The 27559-nt window shown below is 48.3% G+C and overlaps 1 protein-coding gene across 1 annotated transcript in view; it reads right to left on the bottom strand.

Moving 5' to 3' along the window:
* Positions 1-3269: 3269 nt before the first annotated feature.
* LOC147614401 (uncharacterized) overlaps positions 3270-27559 on the bottom strand; it is a 108426-nt gene continuing 84136 nt past the window's right edge. Inside the window, exon 3 of the mRNA XM_086780954.1 lies at positions 3270-4218. Coding sequence (XP_086637080.1) covers positions 3884-4218 — 335 coding nt within the window. The 3' untranslated portion in view covers positions 3270-3883. The remainder of the gene's footprint in view (positions 4219-27559) is intronic.

Here is a 27559-nt window from a genome sequence, read left to right as displayed (position 1 = left end):
AAATCAGTCCTGTCCTTATCTAACATAGACAAATTAGACTTAGACTCATCATCCTGTGCATCCTTTACATAAATCAAGTACGCGGAAAGATGCTTTTTCATTACTGATGAAATCGCCGAAGCGGATACAATAGGAACAGATTCCCCTTTGAGTTTTACATCCAATACATGTTCTTTCCCTCTATGAGTCAGAGTAATTTTCCTATTGTAAGTATCCACCACCGCATGTACCCTGTGGCACCATGGCATCCCCAACAAAACATCACAGCCATCCAAAGGCATGATGAAGAACTCTTCGCTGTCCACATAACCCTGCAAATGAAGCCGAAGCTTCCCAATGATGGGAGTAACGGGTTCTGCATACCACCAAACATATTGCCTTGCATCCCAGGTTGCATGCCTCCAAACATATTTCCTTGCATACCGGACTGCATACCACCATACATATTCCCCTGCATACCAGGTTGAAAATTAGCTCCAAAAGGCCCGTGCATATCCATGCCTCCCTGAGGATAACCCCCAGTCATAGATTGGAACACCGAGCCACCACCAAAATAACTTGGATGCATATTCTGCTGAGGAATAGGTGGCTGTCCATAGAAGGAACTCTGAGAGTTTGCACCATAAGCATGCTGCATGTTCGGAAACTGGCCAAAAGTTGGTTCCTGTGGGATGGCACCACTATGAACCTGTGGAAGATTCTTAGATCGAACCTTCTTCTTCTTTTTCTCGGGCTTTGTGCGGGGCTCTGTGCGGGATCTCATAAATTCAGCAAATCTCTCACTCTGTGTGAGCTGTATAAAAGTATCCATAACACTAGCCAAACGATCTCTGAACCGAGCATCATCATCCTCTTTACCATGCACATCTTCTGGCTGTGTTACATCCTCATAAGGCTCAACATCTGCAGCCTGTTCTCCTGCAAAAATATCCTCAGATACATCTTTCTCAGGAGAAGTCTCTTGCTCTTCTTCTTCATGATAGAAGTACTCATCCTCTGTATCAGACATGTTTGCTGAATTTTTCAGCGATGGCTTTCTTCAAAGCAACCACGAGCTCACCCCCTTCAGAAAGTTGATGATTGGACCCGGGGACGGAACCTTGAAACCGGCCTCTGATAGAAACCAGAGTGCGGTAGACTAGCAGTCACCCGTCCACTTGTAGTCTAGATGTGAAAACAAAACAGATTGGAGCTAGAGTGCCCAAATCTGAAAACAAAGCAACACCTGTTGGCCCCAAAGCTTGGCGCCCCTTGCGGTATTTCTTTATTCAATTCCAAAAATATGAATGGCTGAGTACAACAAAAAAAATCAGCCAAGAGATTACACCTGTATGTCCAATCTGACGGCCCACAATACCTCTTAGCACTGAGGATCTATGCACACAGATTTGTGTCTCAAAATAACACACTGTGCCTCCCTCTGATCAGCCAAGACCACTAAGCAGGGCAGCCCTGAGCATACATCTGGCATAACTCAAGTACATGATTCAACATCTCAGCTCATACATACATGTACTGTCCAAACTCTGTCTCAACCCTTGTCAATCTGCCATACCCCTCCTCTCACAAGGGGCCAGATAGCTCATATCTGCAACAGACATCAAGCAGTAGAAAGAGAGATAGATGAGCAGATGAGGAGCTTACCAAAATCAGCTCGTGAATCAGCACTGGAGGAAGCAACGGTACCAATCTGTACTTGCAGGCACTTGTTTCCACAACCCTGCTTCACACGCATGCACGTACTTGTCTGTACCCTCCTCCTTGTGTTCACTTCTATGCTGTCTTGACTGTACAGATCTGAAAAACAGCCCCGTACCCGTCTGTACTACCTCGGGATACGTGCCAGAAGTTGTACTTGCACACGCCGCTTGCAGCCAGCACCTGGACTCGCCTGAACCTGCGCAGTCAGTCTGTCCAGAACCTGTCCTGCGCCGCCAGCAGCAGTACAGTGTTGTACCTGGACTGTCCGTACACTGTACGGCAGCCGTACAGTATTGTACCTGCTGTTGTACCTGTCTGCACAGGCTGTACCAGCAATTGCAGCCTTCTGTTACAGCCGCCGCCCACTCTCCTGGTGCAGAGAACACTCAGCGCAGCCTGTACCTACTACAACCTGTCCGTACATAACTGCACGGCTGGTTGGTACAGAGAAAAACAGCAGCAAACCAGCCTTCAGCAGTCGACCAGTTTCTCTTCAGCTTTTCCATGCATGAGAGCCCACAAGAGTGCTCCACGACTCTTTTTCCCAAAAGCTAGAGAGAGGGGGAGGAGAGAGAAGCACACACTCCAAAAGTGGAGTGGCCTCCTCCCCATAATAATCCTAGGGCCCCAAACTTTAAAAGTTATTAAAGTCCCTAGGGGCCACTAAGGCCTAGGGGCAACTTTAATAAACATTAAAAGTTTAATGTTCTAGTTCCCCCCTTCACACCTAGGCATGTCCACACATCATTAACTCTGTCCGGGCACCCCCCATGTGAATCATTCAATATTCTGACTCTGCAACCACCATGCCCACACTTGTGCTGTTCCATTTTCACAAGGCCATGACACCATGTATGGAGATATTCAACTGTCTTCAGGATGCTTGCAGGCTAAATGTGTTCGCTGGTGCTGCGTAATCCCCAACAAGAACAGTGGCGATGTCTTTGTCAAGTGGGCATGGGGAAACAAGGGCTTCTCGAAAATTCTTACTAAATGTTGATGTGAAGGAAATGACTCTATAGGGGATTGACCCTGTACTACTGGTAGAGGTTTTGCGAAAGAAAACCAAGCCCCCTGGGGGTACATTGTGGCAAAATAAACAGATGAGTTGCTTTTGAGAGTCATACCTGGGACAAGCCTTTGGTTTTGGACTAGTGTGTCTAGTGGGTGCTGGAAGCTTTGCCAGACAGTGCGCATGAAGGCATCCTGCATAATAAGGTTGCCTGTTAATGTGAGAAGAACCGAGAAGACGTTGGTGCCTGCGGACCAGGCAATTGTGCCGTTCCCATCTCGCAAGCACACGCTCCCGGAGTCACAAATTGTGAGTGAACCTTGAGCAGTGATGGGGTGATCCGGGTTGGCGGTCCACACAGGTTTGTGCTGGGCTCTGCTTCTTATGCTTCTATGCTCCACTACAGACAAATATGTCTCCTGAAAATCTGCTCTTGGGCTCCAGAATACCACCATAAAGAGCGCTGACCCAACTTCAAGCATGCGAATGTATGCTGAATTGTTATCCTGTTGCACACCATACTTGTCGGCAAAGTCAATACAATCCCTAGCACCCACATTCAGCTGGTTGGTTATGTTCACCCATGTTGACATGTTGACATGTGCTGGCCTGTCGCAGCGTCTCTAGCTTATTTGAATGAGAAGAAGAAATGTCAGCAGCAAGGATTCAAGAGCCACCGCAAAACTCCGATGCATCTTGTCCATCGTATAGATGTGTATCTCTGTATGTAGATGTGCGTGCGCATGTGTGTGTCTGAGAGCTAGAGCTTTCCATTTTTGTACGATTCTATCTTGTCGTTGCTTGCATTTGTGAGGCGAGAGGACCGTAATACTCCGTAATGCACCAAACAGAAGAATACACACGAGAACTATCAGAGTGCAAATGAATAATGGTCAAAAGTACAAGGGTGTATGATCCAATACAAAATAGACCCAAAATGGTGTCTCCTGATGAAGACGGAAGCACGAACAAGGAATTCCGTGAGGTATGACGTCGGTAGTCAGGGACCTTGATCGAAGGGTGCCGTGGATGGATCGTCTTTGCGGATCCTGGCACAAGCAACGTCGGCGAATAGATGCTGAAGCTGCTGGAGATGACCTCCGGAAAAGGGTGAGCACTGGGCTCAAGGCTCTAGGCCGATAATGGGGTGAAGAGGCACTTGGCACACTGTCAAGGTACGGATGTAGAGGCACTGGGCTCACTGAAAAGGTATGGGTGTCGAGGCATGGGGCTCTCTGACGAAGTACGGGTGTACAGGCCGGGGGCTCTCTGACGAGATAAGCACTTGGCCAATGGAAGTGGCGGAGGAGGAGGAGCGCCGGAGTCGAGGCTGTGGGTGGCACGGGATCCAAGGCGAAGTGGAGGAGGAGGTGCGGTGGGCTCTCTCTCTCTCTCTCTCTTTGTGACCACGATGCTGATGCTGTTGGTGACGATGAAGAGGAGAGGCTGCGAGCTCTCTCTCTCTCTCTCTCCCAAGGTACGAAGTGGAGTTGGAGAGGCGATCTCTGATGATGAAGTAGGGGGTTACGATCTGCTCTCTCTCTCTCTCTCTCTCTCTCTCTCTCTCTCTCTATGCGTTGGGGGGCAGTAGAGGAGGAGCGATCCGTGATGTCTCTCTCTCTTCTTGTGGGTGTGTGGGTAAAAGAGGACACTTACACTACCTTTCTATCACCCAAGCGTGTTAGAAATGGCTAGTGGAATTGCCCTTGGGATGACATGTACCCACCTGGGTTCAAGTCTCTCTAGATCAATAAGTCGACGTTAAGCAGCTCTCGTCGTCTCGTCTCTCTACGTGGAGAGGGAGGGGCTTACGATGTGTATGATGGTATGTTTGGGGGGCTATTATATAGCCCCCAAGTCTTCAATATGCTGCGCCCCCCCCCCAGTTGGCTGATCCGGGGGGGGGGGGGGGGGGGGGGGGGGGGCAATCGGCTGAAAAACAGGGCCATTAATGCCCTTTTAGAGGCTGGCCGACCTAGGGTTTTACCCCAGGTTTTGGCCTGTTTTGGCGCCCTTTTTGGGCAGCTTTTTGGGGGCCTTTTGGCCCCCCCTTTACTCCCATGACCAGGGCCCAAGTTTGGGCCCTGGTGGGGGGCCCATTTTTGGGCCCCCACCAGCAACTATTGGGCTGGTTTTAGGGGTACTGCACTGTCAGGATGCCAAGGATGTATGCCGGAGGTCCACTGTTGGGATGACCATGACGCACTGTTGCTTGACACCCCCTCTTAGACCAAGAGTGGGCCTGAAGAGGCGTCTCTGATGAAGAGGATGAGGTGGAACTCGATGGTTCTGGATCTCTCGTTTGGCGAGGAAATAGGGTGCATGTTTACATGCAGGGGGTTTTCATATGCTAGTGTTCGAATGGGTTTTCACTTAGACACATGCCCCGAACGCTTACAGAATGCACGGAGATGCAAGATGACCATGCACAATGCAGCAGGGTTTTCACATACGGAGTGCCCTCACTGGGTTTTCACTACGCATGTGCTCTTTACAAAGAATGTTTGATGAGAATGTCCAAAGGTAGGACGGAGGGATGTCCCCCTACCAAGCCGATGACGAAGGATGTCTTTGGGGTGCTGCGTCTGATCGATGTCGTTCAGCAAGTTACGGTTGTCGCACTCTTTTCGCTGGCTCGAGGCCTCAGGAAAGAGGTTTTGACAAAATCTGGTAAAGATGTCGCACTCTTTTCGCCAGCTCGATGACTCGGGTAGGAGGATTTGACTGGTCGCACTCTTTTCTCCATATCCCTGGATAGGAGGTTTTGACAAAAAATGTTAGCTGAAAAATGATCCCCCTCTGAATGGGAGAACAATCTCGATGTCGATGTAGATAGAGATCCCCCTTTCATGGTGAGTAAGGAGACCCAATGCCGATCTGCTCGCAAGGATGAAGAAAGGCACAAAAGCATCTGGAATGTCCAGGAATGATGTAGAAGTCCTAAGCACTGCTGTAAAACAAACAATCTGGCAGTCTGAACTTCAATGTAAGTAAAAACATACTGCAAGTCTCAAAGGTATGACGCATGGCTTAGTGCAGGAACCCTAGGTTTGTCTGACACATGGCGCAGAGGCCTAAATGGAACATGGCTCAGAGGTTTCTTCAAGACATGGCTCAGAGGTTTCTTCAAGACATGGCTCAGAGGTCGACTTGACTTGGCTCAGAGGTCTCATGAAACGTGGCTCAGAGGTCTAATAGACTTGACTCAGAGGTTTTGCCCAAAACGTGGCTCAGAGGTTCCATGTACCAAGACGGAAGGGATTAAAAAAAGGTTAAGGAGCCTGAAGGTTTGCACGGGTTAGGTTTCAGGGACCAAGGCAAAAGAATGCAAGAATTTATCTCGAGCGAGAATGATCCTCAGACAAAAAGAAGCAGCGGAAAGAAACTTTGGTGACACTTCCTATTCTGGACCCACCTGCATCACCCTCTTCAATCTGGAAAAGGAACTGGGGGTCAGGAGGAAGCAGAGATCAGGGTATACACTGCAAGCTCAAAACTGTCATGAGTGACTCGATAGCATGTGGACTATGTCTCGACAATGCTAGGGGGTATGACTCAAAGTGACAAGGGTTTTTGCCAATGGTGACTCACTGGGAGCCAAAGGAAAAAATGAGATTGTATCCTGCTACACTCCCCCTCTGAATGGTGAGATATTGGAGAAATCTCTGATTCCCCCTCTAAAGAGGTTGATGTCTCCCCCTCTGCGCGGTGAGGTACTGGAGTGTGCTCCAGGTCCCCCTCTGAAACTATCAGGATAGTTTGGCTTGCAGAGCGGAGAGGTCATAATGGGAGGTGTATCGCAAAGGATGGCTTCACAACTCAGGTCAGACTCTGTGTCCGAATCCTCGCTGGGAGCCTGAATAGGCAAAATGGACTCTTTGGGAGCAGGGATAGGAGGTTCACGTAGAACCGAAGGGGACTTGCTAGGAGCCAAAAGGGATGCTGACTCTCGAGGAGCAAGAGGAGACTCACGGCGAGCCGAAATATTTTTCTCCAGATCCCTGGATAGGAGGTTTTGACAAAAAATGTTAGCTGAAAAATGACCCCCCTCTGAATGGGAGAACCAAAGCTCGATGTCAATGTAGATAGAGATGCCCCTCTCAAGGTGAGTAAGGAGATCGAATAGCAATAAATAAAGATTAAAACAACAAGAAATATTAGCTATTGCTTTGATTTACACAACCTTGTTTCTCACAACCTTGCTCCTGTGAAAATAAATAGCAACACATCAAGACAAAACACAAACAAACCCTAAATCTATGATCATTACTCACATCAAGAAAAAACATAAACAAACCCTAAACGTATGATCATTACTCACATCAAGACAAAACATAAGCAAACCCTAAACCTATGCCAAAGTTTAAAGTGGAAGGTATGCATAGAATATGTGAAGCATGCCGATTTGGAAAGCAAACTCCAAAGTTTCATGCAGTGAAACTTTAAATTCACACCCCGTGAACCGGACTTCATGGAAAATTTGATTTTTTTTAACACCTCATTTTTCACACGGCCAGAAATTCTTTTTCATGGCTGGATTTTTTTCGTCGGAATTTCTTTCACAGGCCGAAATTTTCTTTCACGGCCGGAATGTTTTTGTTGGAATTTTTCTTTCACGGTCGGAATTTTCACATTCGGGATTTCTTTCACGGCCAAAAATGTTTTGCCGAAATTTCTTTCATGGTTGGAATTTTCTGCTCGCAAGGATGAAGAAAGGCACAAAAGCATCTGGAATGTCCAGGAATGATGTAGAAGTCCAAAGCACTGCTGTAAAACAAACAATCTGGCATTCTGAACTTCAATGTAAGTAAAAAACATACTGCCAGTCTCAAAGGTACGACGCATGGCTTAGTGCAGGAACCCTAGGTGAAGGGAGAGAATTAGAGTTAGGGTTTCATGTGGGAGACATACACAGAGAAGAAGAGAGAGAGAGAGAGAGAGAGAGAGAGACACGTGTATATTTGCTCTAGTACACATAGTGCACTTAGTACATTAAAAGTACTAAGTGTACTATATACTATAACTTATGGGCTTGTACACACTACAAGGGTGGGCATAATGCCTTTACCCCAACAACCTCCCACTTAAAGGCAAAGTGCCCTTAAATGAAAGAAAAGAAAAAATCAGCATGTACATGATAATATACAAGGCCATATCAAGGTTGAAGCTGGCCTCATCCAATGCCCATCAAGCGTCTGCAATGAGCAAACCGCTATGGAGGCAAACTCTTTGTCAACAGATCAGCCGGGTTGTCATCCGTATGAATCTTGACAAGCTGAATTTGCTTGTTCTCTATCACCTCTCTGATGAAGTGATACTTTACATCCACATGCTTCGTTTTTGCATGAAAGACAGGGTTCTTTGCCAAAACTGGATGGCACTCTGACTGTCACAATGCAACAATGGAATATCCCCTGTATAACCCAAATCAACCACTAACCGAGATAGCCATAATGCCTCCTTGCAAGCTTCTGTGGCTGCAATATACTCGGTCTCTGTAGTAGATAAGGCAGTGCACTTCTGCATCCTGGATATCCATGACACAGCACCTCCTGTGAATGTAAACACACAACCGGTAGTAGACTTCCGGTTATCTGGATGACCGGCATAATCCGAATCCGTGTAACCATGCACTAATGCATCCTGTTTGCCAAAGCAAATGCACATATCTTGTGTGCCCTTCAGGTATCTCATGACACCTTTCACTGCTTCCCAATGCTTCTTGCCAGGGTTGGCCATGTATCTAGAAACCACTCCCACTGCAAATGCAATGTCCGGCCTAGTAGCAACCATGGCATACATGAGACTACCACAAGCTGAAGCATACGGAATCTTGGCCATATCAGCCCTGCCACTATCTGACTGTGGGTTGTCCATAGCACTGAGTTTCACATATGGAGGCAAAGGAGTACTAGTCTTCTTCCCCCGTCCATATTGAACCTCTGCAAAACTTTGCCAATGTATTCCTTCTGAGACAAATACAACACATGCTAATTTCTGTCCCGAAGTATCCGCATACCCAAAATGTGATTTGCATCACCCAAATCCTTCATATCAAAGGTCTGATGCAGTCTCTTCTTCAAGGCATCCATCTCTTTATGAGATTTCCTGGCAATCAACATATCATCAACATACAAGATGAGGATCAATAGACTGCCATCCAAAGCTTTCTTGGTGTATAAGCAGTGATCTATGTCACTCCTCCTGAAATCTTGGGATTTCATGAATGTATCAAATTTATGATACCATTCCCTTGGTGCCTGTTTGAGCCCATAAAGACTCTTTTTCAGCTTGCATACAAGCTTCTCCTTTCCATTCACTGCATAACTCTCTGGCTGTTGCATATATATCTCCTCATGGAGATCACCGTGAAGAAAAGCAGTCTTCACATCCATCTGAATCAAATCCAGATCATCATGAGCAACCAAAGCTAATACAGCTCTAAGTGTGGTCATCTTGACCACTGGAGAGAAGATCTCATCAAAGTCCACACCATATTCCTGCTTGAAGTCCTTAGCCACTAACCTGGCTTTGTATCTTGGCTTTGCATATCAGGTGCAACTTTGAGCGTGTAAACCCACTTGCATGGCAAAACCTTCTTGCCTGTAGGCAAATGCACCAACTTCCATGTTCCATTTTTGTGCAGAGAATCCATCTCTGACTTCATAGCACGCTCCCAAAGAGCCTTGTCTGCCCTCTGTAAAGCCTCCTTATAACAAGAGGGCTCCCCACAGTCAGTGAGCATCAAGTAGTCAACCCCTGGAACAAACCTGTCAGGGGCTCTGGAGGGTCTTGTGGACCTCCGTACCCAATGACCATCATTTGCAGGTTGTTGTCCAGCCTGCATATCACCTATTGGTGGCTCCTGTTCCATGCCATAAGGTTGAAAAATCATGCCCGGAATCTCCTCTAACTGTGGGATATCCATAGGGATATCTTCTGCCATCTCTGGCTGTCCATTTGGACCATTTTCAGCCCCATTTAAGGGCTGGTTTTGTAGCTGTAATGGCTGATTTACAGCCCTTGGTTGTTGTCCGTGATGTCCATTATCATCAAAGATGACTCTGCCAGGCTCCTGTTGCCTTGCAGGCTCCTTATACATGCATGTTTCATAAAAAATGACATCATTGCTGCGTATAATCTTTCTATTCACTGAATCCCAAAGTCTATACCCCATTTCACCTCTGTCACCATATCCTAGGAATATGCATTTGTGAGACTTAGGATCAAGTTTGGTGCGTATTTTCCTGTATGTGCACGTACGCAACACAACCAAACACTCTCAAGTGCTTGTAGGACGGAGGCTTCCCTGTCCATACTTCCTCTGGCACTTTCCCACCAAGCCTCGTGTTAGGTGACCTGTTTATAGAATGAACGGCTGTCATAACAGCTTCAGCCCAAAAACCATGAGGTAACGCAGCATGTGACAACATAGAACGGACCTTCTCCTGAATGGTCTTGTTCATCCTCTCTGCTGTCCCGTTTTGTGGAGGATCATAAGGAGTAGAGAGCTCCCTCTTGATGCCTTTAGCATCACAAAAGTCCTGAAACTGTTTGGACATATACTCTCCACCATTGTCGGAACGCAAAGCCTTCAGTGTTTTGCCTGTTTGATTCTCAACATGAGCAACAAACTTCTCAAATAATGAGAATGTATCACTCTTCAAACGAAGAGGATAAACCCACACCTTGCGTGTGGCATCATCATAAAAGACACAAAATATTTTGCCCCTCCCAAAGAAAGCTGAGGCATCTCACATACATCTGTATGCACAAGCTCTAACTGAGCATCTTTCTGTCCAAGAGCTTTCTTGTGAGGGCACTGGAGTTGCCTGCCATATATACAATGCTCACAAAACTGAAAACTTGAGAACTTTAGAGAAGGCAAGTAACCAAAACGAGACAATTGCTCCATTCCTTTGACACTCATGTGTCCTAACCGGCTATGCCACATAGAGAATTCCGGCAGCTCGGTTGCATTTCCATTAACATGGTGACAAACACCAGCATGCATGAAGTAAAGAGTGTCCACCTTAGAGCCTCTGGCAACAACCAGTGAGCCCTTACTAATCTTCCACTTTCCACGACCAAATGTGGTAACATAATCAGCATCATCAAGCTGTCCAGTAGAAAGCAGGTTCTTCTTGATCTCAGGCACATGCCTGACATCATGGAGCATAAGCTGTGAGCCATCTGAAAACACAAGCCTCACATCACCTCTGCCAAGAATCTTGCATGCATGGTTGTCACCCAAATAAACTACTCCTTCATTGCCAGCAGTATACCTGACAAACAAGTCTTTGCAACCTGTGACATGAAAGGAGGCACCTGAATCAATGATCCATGAGTGCATACCATGACCATCTCCTGCAAGGAGTGAATGGGCATCAAGTGAAGACGTGAATAGGACTTCATCCTCACTGTCAGTGACACATTGACTTCTTCAATCTTGACTCCACTTTTGCCCTTTGGCTTTGCATCTTGGCTTCATCTTTGTCTTTGTCTTTTCCTTTGCCCTTTTCCTTTTGATCATTCTTCCATTTGTAGCATTGCTTTTTGATATATCCCTTCTTGCCACAATAATGGCATTCCAAGTCCTTTTTGGAGCGAGACTTGCTCCTTCCCCGTTCTTGGCTTTTACCCCTTTGCTGGGATCTCCCACGTGCATTCATTGCATTGGACTTTCCAACAGAGTTGTTCTTCATGTTCATCTCCTCTTGAAGGAGAGCACCCTCCACATCTGCATATGACAGCATAGCATTTGAATTGCTAGTGGCTGTCCTGAATGTGTCCCAACTCTCTGGCAAAGTGCATAAGAGAAAGGTGGCTTTGAACTCATCGTCCATTGTCAACTTTTGATTGATGACCTGGCTGACAATACCATTAAACTCATTTAGATGGGCTGTCATAGACGCCCCTTCCTTCATTTGAAGACCTATGAGTTTCTTCAACCAATACACTTTGCTTGAAGCACTTTGCTGGGCATACAAGTCCTGCAATCTTTGCCACATTCCCCAAGCTGTCTTCTCTTCACGTATGCTGAAAAGTAAAGTGTCTGACACAGACAACATGATGGTGGATCTTGCCAGCTCATCCATATCTTCCCATTCTTCAGCAGTAAGAGAAGCGGGCATTACACCCCTTTCTTTGATGGGCTTGTGCTGCTTCTTCTGGAGCAACACATTATAGCACTGGGTTTGCCAAATGTCATAATTATGTAAGCCTTCAAGCTTCTTGATGTGAAGCAATGAAGAGCTCTCACCTGTGGTTGCCATAGCAATATGCAACCTGTCACAGTCAATGCCTGACTCCCTGCAAGATGTGCAAACACTGCACCAAAAGCACACAAAGTGCTCACAGTTGTTCTCCCAAAGTTTATCTCCCACTGCGGAAGCACGAATGCAACTCTACTCCCACTGTATGTGATAAAATCACCAAAATCTGGTTGCTGCAGATTTAGGACAGCACCAGCATCAACACATTGCCCAAAGCATCAAATGCCAGTGCTTGCATGCAAATCAACCCAATCGGCAAAAAAGCCCTTTGATCTGCACTCCAATTTCCTGCAATTTTGGCCCGAATGTGAGATTTCTCACATCATACGGCATGTATGAATGCCCAATGGCACAGTTACATCAAAAGCCCCAAATTTTGACATCCAATTTCCTGCAAATTGACCCTAAATGTGACCAATGTCACCCAATTTTGCTCAAAATTTTAGCAATTTGGCACCTGTACCTGCTCAATTGATGAAAAAAAAAAGGACATGCAAAATCCCAAAAAATTGAAGCAAAATACCTCAGACAATTTCTGATTTTTTTGTTTCAGAAAAGGGGCGTTGAATTTGCTGCTGTTGTATTGATGCTGCTGCTGCTGTATACTACTGTTATACTGTTGCAGCGATACTTGGGGAGAATGACTCTGCAAAACAGGCAGGCCAAGGAGGCGCTCGGCAGCTGTGTTCATGCAGGTGACGTCGGGTTATGGCCACTGGTGGATGGCTGCGAGGTGTGCAGTTGGATGCGAGTGGTTGTAGTGGCCACTAGGCGCTGAGAGGTTGTAGCGCTGGCCACTACGCACATAGACTGCGCCCAGCACACGAGAACCAGCACACCTGGTCGCGTATGCCTGGTCGCTTCTTCTCCAGGCTCGAAACTCCCGTAAAAGCAGGCGTATGCGTGCGTAGCTCTCCTCGTGGCGACAGGACCTCCACAGGTGCAGAAGACGTCGGGTCCAGAGGCTTACGGCACGCTGGTGGGTCACCAGCCTTCGCTCCGGCCTCACCACGTTGCTGCTATTCAGCGCCACGTTGCAGCTTACTGTGACCTGGTACCTGCACCACAACGGCGCTCACGTTTTTGTTATGCCTTGTGGCCAGCCTGTTTGTTGCTGCCGCCTCTCACTGTCTTGCAGCGAACGTGTACCTTGCGGAGCACCAGAAAGCTCCAAGCAATCTCCTCTGCTCGTGCCAAGCTCAAGGCTCCATAGCCGAGCTTCTTCTTCACGATGAAGACGACTCCACACACCCGCACACACACGGACACAACCGTGGCTTTGATATCAGTTGAAGGGAGAGAATTAGGGTTAGGGTTTCATGTGGGAGACATACACAGAGAAGAAGAGAGAGAGAGAGAGAGACATATGTGGGGATAAGTCAACTCATGGAATGTGTGTGTGACTCCCCTATCACACATGTATATTTGCTCTAGTACACATAGTGCACTTAGTACATTAAAAGTACTAAGTGTACTATGTACTATAACTTATGGGCTTGTACACACTACAAGGGTGGGCATAATGCCTTTACCCCAACACTAGGTTTGTCTGACACATGGCGCAGAGGCCTAAATTGAACATGGCTCAGAGGTTTCTTCAAGACATGGCTCAGAGGTCAACTTGACTTGGCTCAGAGGTCAACTTGACATGGCTCAGAGGTTTCTTCAAGACATGGCTCAGAGGTCAACTTGACTTGGCTCAGAGGTCTCATGAAACTTGGCTCAGAGGTCTAATAGACCTGGCTCAAAGGTTTTGTCCAAAACTTGGCTCAGAGGTTCCATGTACCGAGACGGAAGGGATAAAAAAAAGGTTAAGGAGGCTGAAGGTTTGCACGGTTTAGGTGTCAGGGACCAAGGCAAAAGAATCCAAGAATTTATCTCGAGCGAGAATGATCCTCGGACAAAAAGAAACAACGGAAAAAAACTTTGGTGACGCTTCCTATTCTGGACCCGCCTGCGTCACCCTCTTCTATCTGGAAGAGGAACTGGGGGTCAGGAGGAAGCAGAGATCAGGGTATACACCGCAAGCTCAAAACTGTCATGAGTCACTCGATAGCATGTGGACGATGTCTCAACAATGCCAGGGGGATATGACTCAAAGTGACAAGGGTTTGCCAATGGTGACTCACTGGGAGCCACAGGAAAAAATGAGATTGTATCCTTGCTACACTCCCCCTCTGAATGGTGAGATATTGGAGAAATCTCCGATTCCCCCTCTAAAGAGGTTGCTGTCTCCCCCTCTGCGCGGTGAGGTACTGGAGTGTGCTCCAGGTCCCCCTCTGAAACTATGTTAGGATAGTTTGACTTGCAGAGCGGACAGGTCATAATGGGACGTGTATCGCAAAGGATGGCTTCCACTGAGGTCAGACTGTGTCCGAATCCTCGCTGGGAGCCTAAATAGGCAAAATCGACTCTCTGGGAGCAGGGATAGGAGGTTCACGTAGAACCGAAGGGGACTCGCTAGGAGCCGAAAGGGATGCTGATGCTCGAGGAGCCAGAGGAGACTCACGGGGAGCCAAAATAAAGGACTTAGGAAGCCACTGAACTGGAGAATACTGAGCCTTTGCAGTGTGCGTAGGCTGCAGTGAGGTCTTAGTGAGCAATGAAGGCGTCTTATTGCCTCTGATAGCAGAGGTCTTAGTGCCCGATGGGGTCTTATTGCCACGACTGACTGGAGAGGTCTTAGTGCCCAATGGGGTCTTATTGCCTCGAGGTGATGAAGAGGTCTTAGTGCCCGATGGGGACTTATTGCCTCGGCGTGATGAAGAGGTCTTAGTGCCCGATGGGGTCTTATTGCCTCAGTTAAGTTGTCTTATGACAAAGCGGGTTGCCTAGAAAGGTCCCGTGGCGCAGCGTGTTCCCTTTGGGAGATGCATGTAGGCCGGCGGGGTTGGCAACAACGGCTTGTGACGACAAGCATCAGTAGAGTGGCTGGGTTTGCCACAATAGGTGCAACTTGTTGGTGTACTGTTAGGCACAGGGGGTAAGGGACCAGGGGCCAACAATTCGGACAACCGTCAGAGACAGGAGTGTCCGGTCTTTTGGCGAGCCTGGGCGAGATAGGAACCCCTCCAATGTCAATGGAAAGAGCACTCGGCTCAGATGCCACTTGGGCAGGGGTAGCACTTGGCTGAGATCCCACTGGGGCACTGGTAGCACTTGGCTGGGTTACAGCAAGTGCAGGGGTAGCTCTAGGCAAAGATGCCACTGGAGCAATTGGAGCACTTGGCTGGGTTACAGCAAGTGCCGGGGTAGCTCTAGGCAAAGATGCCACTGGAGCAATTGGAGCACTTGGCTGGGGTACAGCGGGTGCAGGGGCAGCTCTAGGCTTAGGGGCAGCTGGTACAGGAGCCGGACTCATCTGGGCCATCGAAGGTGCAGGAGCCGCATGGGATTGCTGGACTCCTTGTGCACTTGGATGCACTGCCATTTGGGCAGCAGGCTGAAAGGATGGCTGACTAGGTGGTGGTCCATAGGACGAAGCACCATAGTTTCCCTGTTGAGATTTGCTATACCAGAAGTTCAAGAGTTGTTCATAGGTTGGCGGATATCCAGACCAATGATTTTCAGTTCGCTGAAAGTATGGCTGGTTGCTAGACCGTGGATTCTGAGGAGGTGGCTGGTAGGTCCCCTGTGTTGGTGGGAAACCCTCTTGGTGTCGAGGGTAACCAGTTTGAGAACCCCCCTGTTGTTGAGGATAACCTCCTGGGTAACTCCCCTGGGGTGGGTTCTGTTGCCACGAAATGGGTTGAAAGGTGGAGTGGGTGGGAGGGAGTATTTTGATTACTTGTTTGAAAAACAGAATGCAAAATTGAAGGAACAGTAGTGCCTTGTTGACCTCCAATCCCTCCGTAATGACCACTCGTTGCATGAGATGCCGGTGGATGCACACCTGGTACACCTGGAATCCCTCTTAAGCTGGAGGTGTCAGCCATCATGGAAGATGAGTGCCCTCTCGTAGCTGGAATTGCGAGTGGGAAGTAAATCAATGTTTGTTGATAATGGCCTTGCTCCTGTATAGCAGGATGCTGCACTTGGGTCGATCCGATCACGGTCTTGAGACGTGACGTCTTCTGGGTGCGGAGATAGGTCTCTAGCTCACGGTTGCTCTTATACCATGTGAAGCGAGAGGACCGTAATACTCCATAATGCACCAAACAGAAGAATACACACGAAAAGTATCAGAGTGCAAATGAATAATGGTCAAAAGTACAAGTGTGTATGATCCAGTACAAAATAGACCCAAAATGGTGTCTCTCGATGAAGACGGAAGCACGAACAAGGAATGCGTGAGGTATGACGTCGATAGTCAGGGACCTCGATCGAAGGGTGCCGTGGATGGATCGTCTTTGCGGATCCTGGCACAAGCAACGTCAACGAATAGATGCTGAAGCTGTCGGAGATGACCTCTGGAGAAGGGTGAGCATTGGGCTCAAGGCATTGGGCCGATAAAGGGGTGACAAGGCACTTGGCACACTGTCAAGGTATGGATGTAGAAGCACTGGGCTCACTGACAAGGTACGGGTGTCGAGGCACGGGGCTCTCTGACGAAGTACGGGTGTACAGGGGCTCTCTGACGAGATAAGCACTTGGCCAATGGAAGTGGTAGAGGAGAAGCGCTGGAGTTGAGGCTCTGGGAACGGGATCCAAGGTGAAGTGGAGGAGAAGGTGCGCTGGGCTCTCTCTCTCTCTCTCTCTCTCTCTCGGACCACGATGCTGATGCTGTTGGTGACGATGAAGAGATGAGAGGCTGCGCTGACCCCTTTCTCTCTCTCTCTCTCTCTCTCTCTCTCTCTCTCTCCCCCTCTCTCCCAAGGTACGAAGTGGAGGAGGAGAGATGATCTCTGATGATGAAGTAGGGGATTACGATCTGCTCTCTCTCTCTCTCTCTCTCTCTCTCTCTGCAGGTCACCCTCCTGCCTGCCGCTGTAGGCTGCCTCGCTGCCCTGTGCGCAGGTCGCCCACCCACCCTTGCTCGCTGCTCTGTCTGCCTGCCGCTGTAGGCTGCCTCGCTGCCCTGTGCGCAGGCCGCCCTCCCTTTTCCCACCCACCCTTGCTTAGGCCTCCAAGGCAGCAACTAGCAGGGGAAAACATGTCTCAACCCTTGGAGGGGAAACAGGATGGTGAGACAACCTTTCACACCCCCACGAAGGCACCAAATGCCTACCGCAGAAGATTGAGGAAAGGAATCATGTCCCCTAGCGGCTCACGAAGGATTACGAAGATGGCCCGACGATATGAGGCCCTTTATGAGGAGATACAGCTTCACATAAGGACAGAGATGAACACCATGCGACAGGAGCTTGAAAAGGAATGGACCGAGCAGATGCATGCCCAAAGGAAAGTGATATACGAAACGCTAAAGGAAGAGATATATGTCCAATTGAAGGGAGAAATGCAAGCCCAAGTACGGGTTGAGATGGAATTAGCCCAAGCCTTGATGCACACGGAAATGAAAAAAGAGATGCAGAAATGGAAGGATGACATGCTCCGAGAGATTGGCACATCGTACGAAGGCACTTTGAAGACATGTATGGCTGACCGCGAAAAAGACATCACAGAAATGCAAAACACTTTGGAATCATGTAAGGCAAAAGTGGCTGCAGGTGAGAAGGAAATGCATTCATGGGCTGAAATTGCCAGTGCCACAAAGAAAGAAATTGAGGAAGTCAACCCATGGATTGAAGTAGTAAAAAAACAGAAGGATACACTAGTCAATAAAGTAGGGGTCATGAATGCTACATTTGAAGAGGAAGCCAAGAGACGGGCACGTGCCTTATTTACATGTACGTGTAGTTGGGTGGGAAGATAAGGGAAATCCCGAAGAGGATGCAAAAGTTCTTGCAACAAAAATTGGAGCCACTGATGTACCCATTACCGGAGCATGGCGAGTAGGCAGAGATGAAACCAGGGCAAAGATATTGATCATCAGGTTTGGTGACTTGGAGAAGAAGAAGGCCTTCCTCTCCAAAAGGATTGCCCTTAAGGGGGAAAAGATTTATTTGGATGAGGACCTTACACCGGCACAGATAGCACACTGGAAGGAACACATGCCGCGTGTGCTTGAGGCAAGGAAAGAAGGGAAATGGGCGGTATACAGAGATGGCCGAGTCATCATTACGGAGAGGAGGCCCGCTTGACGGTGTGCGGCCTATGAGACCCTGCGATTCACGGTGTGGAATTGCAATGGAGCCCTTAGAACAAATGCAGGATACTTTGAGGATACTTTCAGACACAGTGATATTGCTATGTATACGGAGACCCATCAATGCACAAACAAGAGGCTTCCTGACGTACGGGGTTATAGATGGGAATCATTTTTGTGCCCTTAGCCACGCACAGTGGGAGGTACCAGAGGATTTGGAGGAGTGGCAATACTTTACAGGAGGAGCTTCGTGACAAAATACATGTGGTACATAGAGATGCAGATGCAAGGTACATGTGGGTCCGAATATGCAGAGAGGGGCTCCGCGAGCTATATGTGGCGGTTTGCTACTTTCCCCCAGTCCACTCTAGGTTTGCACCATCAGGAGAGTCGCCCTATATACCACTATATGATGATATCATGAGGTTTCCCAGCATGGGAGACATATTACTATTGGGAGACTTTAATGCACGCAAAGCAGACAGAGCTGAATGATACTCAAGAGGCTATGTACCGGGAGATCACGGCAGAGGATGTAGGGTTGCAGAGATCAGCATAGGATGAGGGGGAGATTACAGATTATGGCAGGCATATTCTCACACTCGGGAGTGCACATGGGTTGGTCATATACAATGGCTTATCGAGATGGCAAGGATCATATGCTCACACATTGGAACTCTAAAGGGGGAGCGAGCACGGTGGACTACTTGATGGGATCTCCTTCATTGATACCTGATGTGCGGGGTTTCACGATTTCCAGTAGGCCCATTGGCATAGCAGCCGATCATGCATACCTGAGTTTCACACTAGTAGGTAGATCCCTCAGAGATGGGCCAGCCACTCATCTACCTAGGTACCCGAGGTATCAGTTTACACATGAGACAGTTGGGGTTTACTGAGATGCAGTATTTGATGGCTTGTTCGCTTTAGACCCGCATAGCCCTCTGGACGAGATCACGAGAGGATTGGCAGGTGTACTACATGCATCCGGCTCACTATGATCCCTTCCACCCACCCCCGCAGCACTGTCCCATAGAACAGTTGGTATGATGATGAGTGTGGTGAGACACGAGCACAGCTACAGCGTGAGATTGCCATTGGGTCTCACACGCATATACAGGCCAGGATGATCTTTCAGCGCCTTGTGCGGAAGAAGAAACGAGCCTATCTGGCTAAGCTAGAGGAGGAGATCTAACAACTCTTCCTGGGAAGGACATCAAGAGGGCATGGAAGATGTTTCAGGAGAGACAGCCTGGTACTCCGATTACAGCACCTGAGGCATGGCATACTTATCATAGTCACAAGGAACGGGGGACGGTAACGGGGGACGGGGACGGGGACGGGACGGGGGACGGCCATAAGTAGGGAACGGGGACGGGGGAGGGAACGGCACTCAAAAAATACTTTTTTTTTAAAGTTTTTCCACCCTCCGGTAACTACGCAGGCACCGGCTAACTCTACTTTGTGAATCCCCCCTATATGAGGAGAAGGCATTTATCAGTAGCACGGGTCACCTGATAAGTCCCGGTTTAAACACCGGATGGTGGCCGATTGTGGCCAGATAGCATGAGACGATTCTAGAGAAGGTTGGCACACTGCCAACCAGGCTACATGCATATGCGGTGAGTTATTATACACATACTGCATATGGGCTGTAAATTTTGAGTCCGTTGCGGCGCGCAGTTTCACACCAGCCTACTTGGGGGAAGGTGCGGAGGGGGGCGTGAGCCCCTCTCTGCAGGGGGCCGTTTACGCTAAACTCCATTTTTGTAGCCTTGTAGCCTTGTTCTATATATAGATATTAGATAGGCAAGAGAGAGGAAGGGCAAGTGAGAGAGAGAGAGAGGCAAGGGCCAAGCCTCAAGGGCCAAGGCCCAAGGCCCAAGGCTCAAACTTAAGCCTCAAGGGCAAGAGAGAGAGAGAGGGCCAAACAAGCCTCAAAGAGCCAACAGCTAAAAAAGGGAAGCGCAACGGCCAAAAAATGGCAGGCATCTCTCTGCCGTCCCCTCACAGGTCCGTCCCTCACCGGCGTCCCCCGTCCCTGTGCCGTCCCCGTCGCCGTCCCTTGTGAGAAACGTGCAAAGGGGGACGTCCGTCCGTTCCCGTCCGTCCCCGTTGCTGGTCCGTCCCGAATCGGCGTCCCCACGTTCCAAGCTGCCGTCCCCTCCGTCCCCTGTGACTATGATACTTATGCTAGAGAGCTATATGATGCACCAGGACAGCCCCCCACCCCCCCTCCACTGGGAGCTAGACCGGCTAGCAGCACCTTTTTTAGTATGCGGATGGTGCTACATGCGATAGACAGGTTACATAATGGAAAGGCACAGGATCATGATGGGCTAGTTGGAGAGCACTTCTCATATGCATGAGACACTTTGGCTCCGCTCATCGTACATGTGTTTAATCGTGCCATTTGTGAGGGTTTCCCGACAAGCTGGACAGAGCATATCATTGTACCACTCTTTAAGAGTGGGGACCCCATGGTACCAGGCAACTATAGGACGATCATGATTGGTCATTACTTGGCCAAACTATATGGTTCTATATTGGAGTCGGAGCTGAGCCGATGGGCAGAGAGGCATGGCCATTGAGCACATGGACAGGCTGGCTTCAGGAGAGGATTTACTACCTTGGATCACATACTGACACTTCGGGCACTTATTGAAGAGGGAAGGGCATAGAAGAGAAGGATATATTGCTGCTTTGTGGACTTCCGCAAAGCCTTCGATACCGGACCACATGCCAGGCTTATGCACAGATTGCATGACATTGAGGTACCCGAGGATATGCAGTGGGGGATATATGCTCGAGTCTGTGATAGGCAGAGTCCGAGCTCCAAGCGGACTATCTGATAGGGTGACCAGCACGATAGGGGTGAAGCAGGGATACCCGCTATCGCCCACCCTCTTTGGAGTGTACATTGATGCGGTCTCTGATTATGTAGACAGATTGGAAGGCCCAGGGGCATGCCTGGCAAGGGTGTTGATGATATTGTTCTAATCTCAGACTCTCCGGAGGGATTACAGAGACAGTTGGATGCATTACAGGCTTTCTGTGCGGATAGAGATCTGACAGTGAACCTTGGGAAAACCAAGGTTACGGTGTTTAACACCACACAGGCATGGGTGACGAGATCAGAGCCTCAGGTCACTTTCCGAGGGGAGCCGGTAGAGTACGTCAGGTCATATGTCTACTTGGGAGTTACTTTCACAGGACCGCGTTTCTCCCTGAAGGAGGCAGCAGTAGCTAGATTAGCTCGAGGGCATGCAGCCTTGGGGGCACTTGAGAGGCAGTGTGCACACATACAGTTTCAAGAGCCACGCACCAAATTGTGGCTATTTGATATGCTTGTCACACTGACCCTCCTGTACAGAGCTCCAATTTGGGGGCCCAGTATACATCATAGATCTCAGAGAGGGACAGATGAGGGATGGAGGCAAATGGAGAGACCACTGATTATGATGATTGCCCGCATAATCAGCAGTACCACATGAGATTGTTCGGGCTGAGTTGGGTGCCCCACCAGTAGTAACGGAGGCCCTATTCTAGGCAGTTACCTTTTTACAGCGGCTGTGGGAGCTCCCTTAGCAAAGGTACTCCCAATTGGCATTGACCTCATCCATACAGTTGGCAAAGGATGGAGATACTCATTGCTAGTACTCTTAGATAAGATCATGATTTGACCTACATGGTTTGCGGATAGAGGCACTACCACCCTTTCAGTACAGTCTGGATTGTCCATTTTTGGATCTGACCCGCTAGGAGCAAGACCGCGTGATCAAGATGGATATCATCAGAGTGGACACAGAGAAGACATGGACTTGCCCCCTTGAGCCCTTAGGCACGAAAATGGCTCATTAGAAGAGCCATTTTCTACACCTCTCCTCTCACCAAATGATTTTATCACCCGCCCGGCGTACATGGATGTACACCTATCACATGGGATACGTTGTGCCATTGGACAAATCCGGACCTCATCACACTAGTTGCAGATTGAGACAGGGCGATATGTGCATCACATCTTGGATGATTGCATTTGTCAGCTATGCTACCAGAGGTAGAGACAGAGGAACACTACATTTGCTGATGTACTGTCTATTATGAGATCCGAGGGAGATATCACTGCCTCTTCCGAGAGGGTTTTGGGCCGTTACGCAGGGTCATGGAGTTTGAGGATCAAAGATGCCTGGGATTGTTTCTACTTGAGCTCGACATAGAGAGACCCTCTTAGCAGACAGGAAGCCAAGCCATGATGCACCTAGACAGAGGACCCTGACAGATTTCTTCGGCACCAGCACCAGCACCAGCACCAGCAACCCAGCCCACACACCTCATGATACCTCCTCCATTGGGCCATCAGGGCACCGACCACGCTCCCAGGTCGTCACCATAGATAGAGCAGTTATCTTATGTCGTGCTCGTCGGCCACGCCCACCAGGATCCCGACCACGACATCCTCACCATCGCCAGATCAGAGCCATTATTGCTCGGCATTGGAGGCGCCTACCTCGCTTCTACAACCTCTCCATTCTAGACAGCTCCATGGCGGAGATACTTGATCTAAGGAGAGGGCAACACTTCAACTGATCAGCATACATGGATCTACGTGATATACATTTTCCAGTATTTTTATCATTTCGGAGTCTTAGAGTTCTGTTCTTATAACTGTAGGACAATCAGTTTATTGTACTTTTTAGTCTCATTTAGTTGTTCTCTTTGATGAGACACCAATTTCAGATGTACTCTCAGTTTTGGTCTCATAGGCCATTATGGCCTCTTAGAGACGTTAATATATCATTTCTAGTCTTCATACTTTAGGAAAGTATTTGAACATTAGTAACAGAGAAGTGAACTTGGCAATGCATAGGCGATTGCAAGATTTCAATCTTGCAATGTTTATAAGCATGGCTGAAGAGTTTGTTCGAGCTGTAGAAAATCCTCTCAAGAAGAAGCCAGACAAAGAGAATAACAAGGGGGTTCACGACAAAGAGGAATGCCAAAGCTATAGACAAACTTGAGAGTATTAGTCAAGATGATAAGGAATGGACCAAGAAAATTGAAAAGGTGCTTTCCAGTTTAAAGACACATGGGCAAGGATGCAATTATATCAAGTTTAAAGACAAATGGGCAAGAATGCAATTATATCAAGTTTATTTGTCCTGGATTGCAAGGAGCGTTGTTTGTGGTCAAATTTTTTTTTTATCATTTGAAACAAACTTGCAATTGAGTGCCACAAGCAACTTTCTCTTTATGTTGCTTGCATATAAGGTTAGTGGTGGCTTGTTGGATGAAATAGAACTCGATATGCAAGGGCACTCTACAAGGACCTTTCCACAGTGAGAAGCAGTTTATGAAGTCACAGTTGGTGAAATTAAAAGAACCTATGCTGTTATTCGTTGAAAGAGTGCACAGAGCGGAAGCAGAGTGGCACTAGAATGTGCTGAACACAGAGTGCAAGAGAGAGAGAGATATGGAGCAAACTATGCTGAATATACTGAACCAAAACAGTCCCAAGCAAGAGACAGTGATAGTCTCATAAGTGAGGGAGCAAATATGTACAAGACTCTTAAACAGGCCGACTGGAGCTGTTGGACATGGCCTACTGGAAAAATGCCAGAATGGCTGGGAAAAATCCCAGAAAAATAGTAAAAAAGGGGTGGCCAGCCAACAAGCAAGGGCCATACAAAAGGGGACCAAATGGGCACCATAAAGAGCAAAAACTCGGGATGAAAGTGCTAACACCCCCTCTCAGCACCAGATGCTGAACAAACTCCGAGAATTCGAAGATGAGGAGCCAAGGAAGCCTGAGAAACCGGCTTGGTGAACAAATCTGCAGCATTCTCCGCGGAAGGACAATACTCCAAACGCAAATCTCCAGCAAGAACCCGTTCACGAACATAGTGATACTGAATCTCAATGTGTTTCGTACGAGCATGAAACACAGGGTTCTTGGCGATGGCGATGCAACTCTGATTGTCACACCAAAGAAGAGTAGATCCGGTAGGAGGACAGCCAAGCTCCTCCAATAATCTCCGCAACCATATCGCCTCACATGCAGCATAACAAACTGCACGGTACTCCGTCTCGGTAGAGGAAAGCGCCACAGTAGGCTGCTTTTTACTGCTCCAAGAAATGGCTCCAGACCCAAGTGAAAAAACACAACCTGTGGTCGGAACGCCGTGTATCTGGATCTCCAGCCCAGTCTGAGTCAGACCATCCAACAAGAGTGCGTCCTTGGCCATAAAAGATGCCAAAATCCAGAGTGCCACGTAAATACCGAAGAACTCTGAGAGCACACCGCCAATGCTGCTGACGGGGTTTGGATGAGAAGGAACTCAATAAACTGACTGCAAAGCATATGTCCAATCGGGAGTAGGTCAACCATACCAAACAACCGACGAGAACCCGATACTGTCCCTGATCAGTCCCTGGAGAAGCATCAAGTGAAGAAAGCTTCTCACCAATATCCAAAGGAGAAGATACTGGTTTGCACCCAGTCATCTGAAATCTGTCGAGAATCTCCCGAGTGTACTTCTGCTGAGAGAAGAAAATGCCCTTCGAGGTCTGCCAAATCTCAAAGCCAAGAAAATAGTGCAAGAGGCCCAGATCCGTCATCTCAAACTCTGTCTCCAAAGCATCCATAACAGAACGGATCCGCACAGAATAAGAACCTGTAAAGATGAGGTCATCAACATAGACCACAATGACAACAATCAACCCCCTCTCAAGGAGGATATAAAGGTTCGAATCTGCATGAGAACGGCGTAGGCCGAGCTTTTGAAAGAACTCATCAATCCGCTGGTACCAAGCCCACGGAGCCTACTTTAGACCATATAAAGCCTTCTTCAGCCGGTACACATGATCCTGTTTGCCCGGAACAACAAATCCTGGCGGCTGATCAATATAAACCTCCTGTGTAAGCTCTCCATTCAAGAAAGCCGACTTGACGTCCATCTGGAAAACGGGCCATCTATGATGTCCTGCAAGTGCAAGAACGGTGCGAATGGTAGTCATCCGGGCCGTTGGAGCGAAGGTCTCATCGAAGTCGACACCAGGGCGCTGAGCGTAACCCTTGGCAACCAACCTCGCCTTGTGCTTGTCCAAGCTGCCATCGGCTCGAAACTTTGATTTGAAAATCCAACGCACACCAATCACCTTACGCTGCAGAGGCCGAGGTACCAAAATCCAAGTGCCATTCCGTTCGATAGCATCCAGCTCTGTCTGCATAGCATGACGCCAAGACTCATGTGAAAGAGCCTCGTCTACAGAAGTGGGATCAGAAGGACCATTAATGATTGTAGACATAAGAGCATAATTAACAAACATGTTGCCCTCATGAATTTGTTTCCCTGTAACTCTGGAAGAACGCCGAAGAGAACCAGGCGGAGGAGCAGAAGGAAGCTCACGTAACCCAGAGTCACGAACTGTCTGATAATACCAACCAGGTACAGATCTGCTCGAACTCGCCGGAGGAGGAGCAGGGTCATCATCATCTGACTGAGAATCCTCAGCTGGAGGTGTAACAGTAACAGCGAGAGCAGGAGGAGTAGTAGGAGGTGGAGAAGGATGTGCAGGAAGAAGAAGCTCACCACCCCCCTCTGAAGATGTAGGAGTCTCGTCGAACACCACATCACGGCTCACAACAACTTTACCGGCTTGAGGATCATAAAGACGATATGCCTTGGACACAGTGCTGTATCCGAGAAAAGTCATGCACTGAGACTTCGAGTCCAACTTGGAGCGATGCTCCTTAGGCACATGAACATACGCGGTACATCCAAATATCCGGAAAAGAACAACGGAGAGCTTCTCACCATGGAAAGCCTCATATGGAGTTTTGTAGGGAAGAGCAGTAGTAGGAGACCTATTCTGAATGTAGACAGCAGTGGAAGCCGCCTCAGCCCAGAAACGTCGAGGTAATGAAGAATGCTCAAGCATAGCACGGGCCATCTCCATAATGGTCCTATTCTTCCTCTCGGCAACTCCATTCTGAGATGGAGTACATGCTGTAGTAAGCTGTCTCCGAATGCCATGTGTCTTGCAATATTGCTGAAACTCCTGGGATGTAAACTCACCCCCTCCATCGGTCCTGAGAGCCTTGACAGAGTGACCGGTCTCTTTTTCCACCTCGGCTTTCCAATCACAGAAGTGATGAAAAGTCTCATCCTTGGTCTTCAGAAAGAAAACCCAAGTATATCTGGTAAAATCATCCACCATTACGAGCATGTACAACGCCTTACTCAAAGACGCGGTACTCATAGGACCACATAAGTCTGCATGAATGAGAGCAAGTGATGTCGAAGATGTGTGTGTCGCCTCCTTCGGAAAGGCGGCTCGGTGCTGCTTCCCCTGTAAACAAGAGGAACAAGCAGAAGACGGAGCCTTGATGGTTGGTAATCCATCAACCAACCCATCCTTCGAAGCTCGCTGCTGCTGCAGAAGCTGATAGCTCAAATGGCCAAACCGAGCATGCCAAAGAGCAGAAGAAGCACCAAAAGAAAGCAGAGCGGTCAGTTTGTAGAGGCCACTATCTTGGACTCCTTGAGCCAAGATGCTACCGGTCGCTTTATCACGAATGGTAATCTCATAACGAGAAAATATCACCTCCACACCCTGAGCTGCAAGAGCACTCACTGACAAAAGGTTAAAAGCCAAATCTGGAATATACAGAACGTCAGAGAAGTACCTCTTGTCCTCGTCAGAACGGAAGATGGGGATAGTGCCATGACCATGCACTGGCACAGAAGAAGAATCACCCAGAGTGATCTCGCCTGATCTGGCAGTGAAGTCCTCGAACCAATCTCGATGGGGTGTCATATGAGCAGTAGCACCGCTATCAACAATCCAAGACCGTGACTGAGAAGTCACAAGAGCAAGTATACGCCGAGTACCTGCTAAGAGAAGAATTCCATCATCCTTCTTGGATTGAGACACCGCCGTTGAGGAAGAGTTCTTTGCTGCTTCATCACGCTTCTTCTTGTGACATTGGGGTGACTTGTGACCCTTCTTGCCACAATAATGACATTCAATGTCCTTATTCTTTGAAGATTTGTTGTCTTTATCCTTATCGGAATCCTTGGAGTTCTTGTCAGAACCCCTTTTACCTTTCTTTTGTTGAGACTTCCCTTTATCTCGTGCTGCCAAAGCTCCATCAGCGCCACCGGAGGTGCCAGTCCGCTCCTCAAAGCGAGACTCTATCTGCATAATGGAGGGGAGAACTTCCTCCCAAGTAACTGGAACAGGACGAGGAGAAGAAACCAGAGACTGAAAGTATGCATCAAACCTCTCTGGAAGTTTGGAGAGCAGCCGAATAGCCATATCCTCTGTGGAGATGTCCTTGCCACAAACAACAAGCTCGTCCCGGAGATCTTTCATCTTTGAGATGAAAGCAGATAAAGATGGAAACGCAGAAACTGATAAGTTCAT

Source organism: Cibotium barometz, chromosome 42, assembly GCF_041138505.1.
Source record: "Cibotium barometz isolate CiBa-2024 chromosome 42, ASM4113850v1, whole genome shotgun sequence".
Taxonomy (NCBI): Eukaryota; Viridiplantae; Streptophyta; class Polypodiopsida; order Cyatheales; family Cibotiaceae; genus Cibotium; species Cibotium barometz.
Note: the sequence above shows the minus strand (reverse complement) of the source record. Positions and strands in the feature narration are given on the sequence as shown.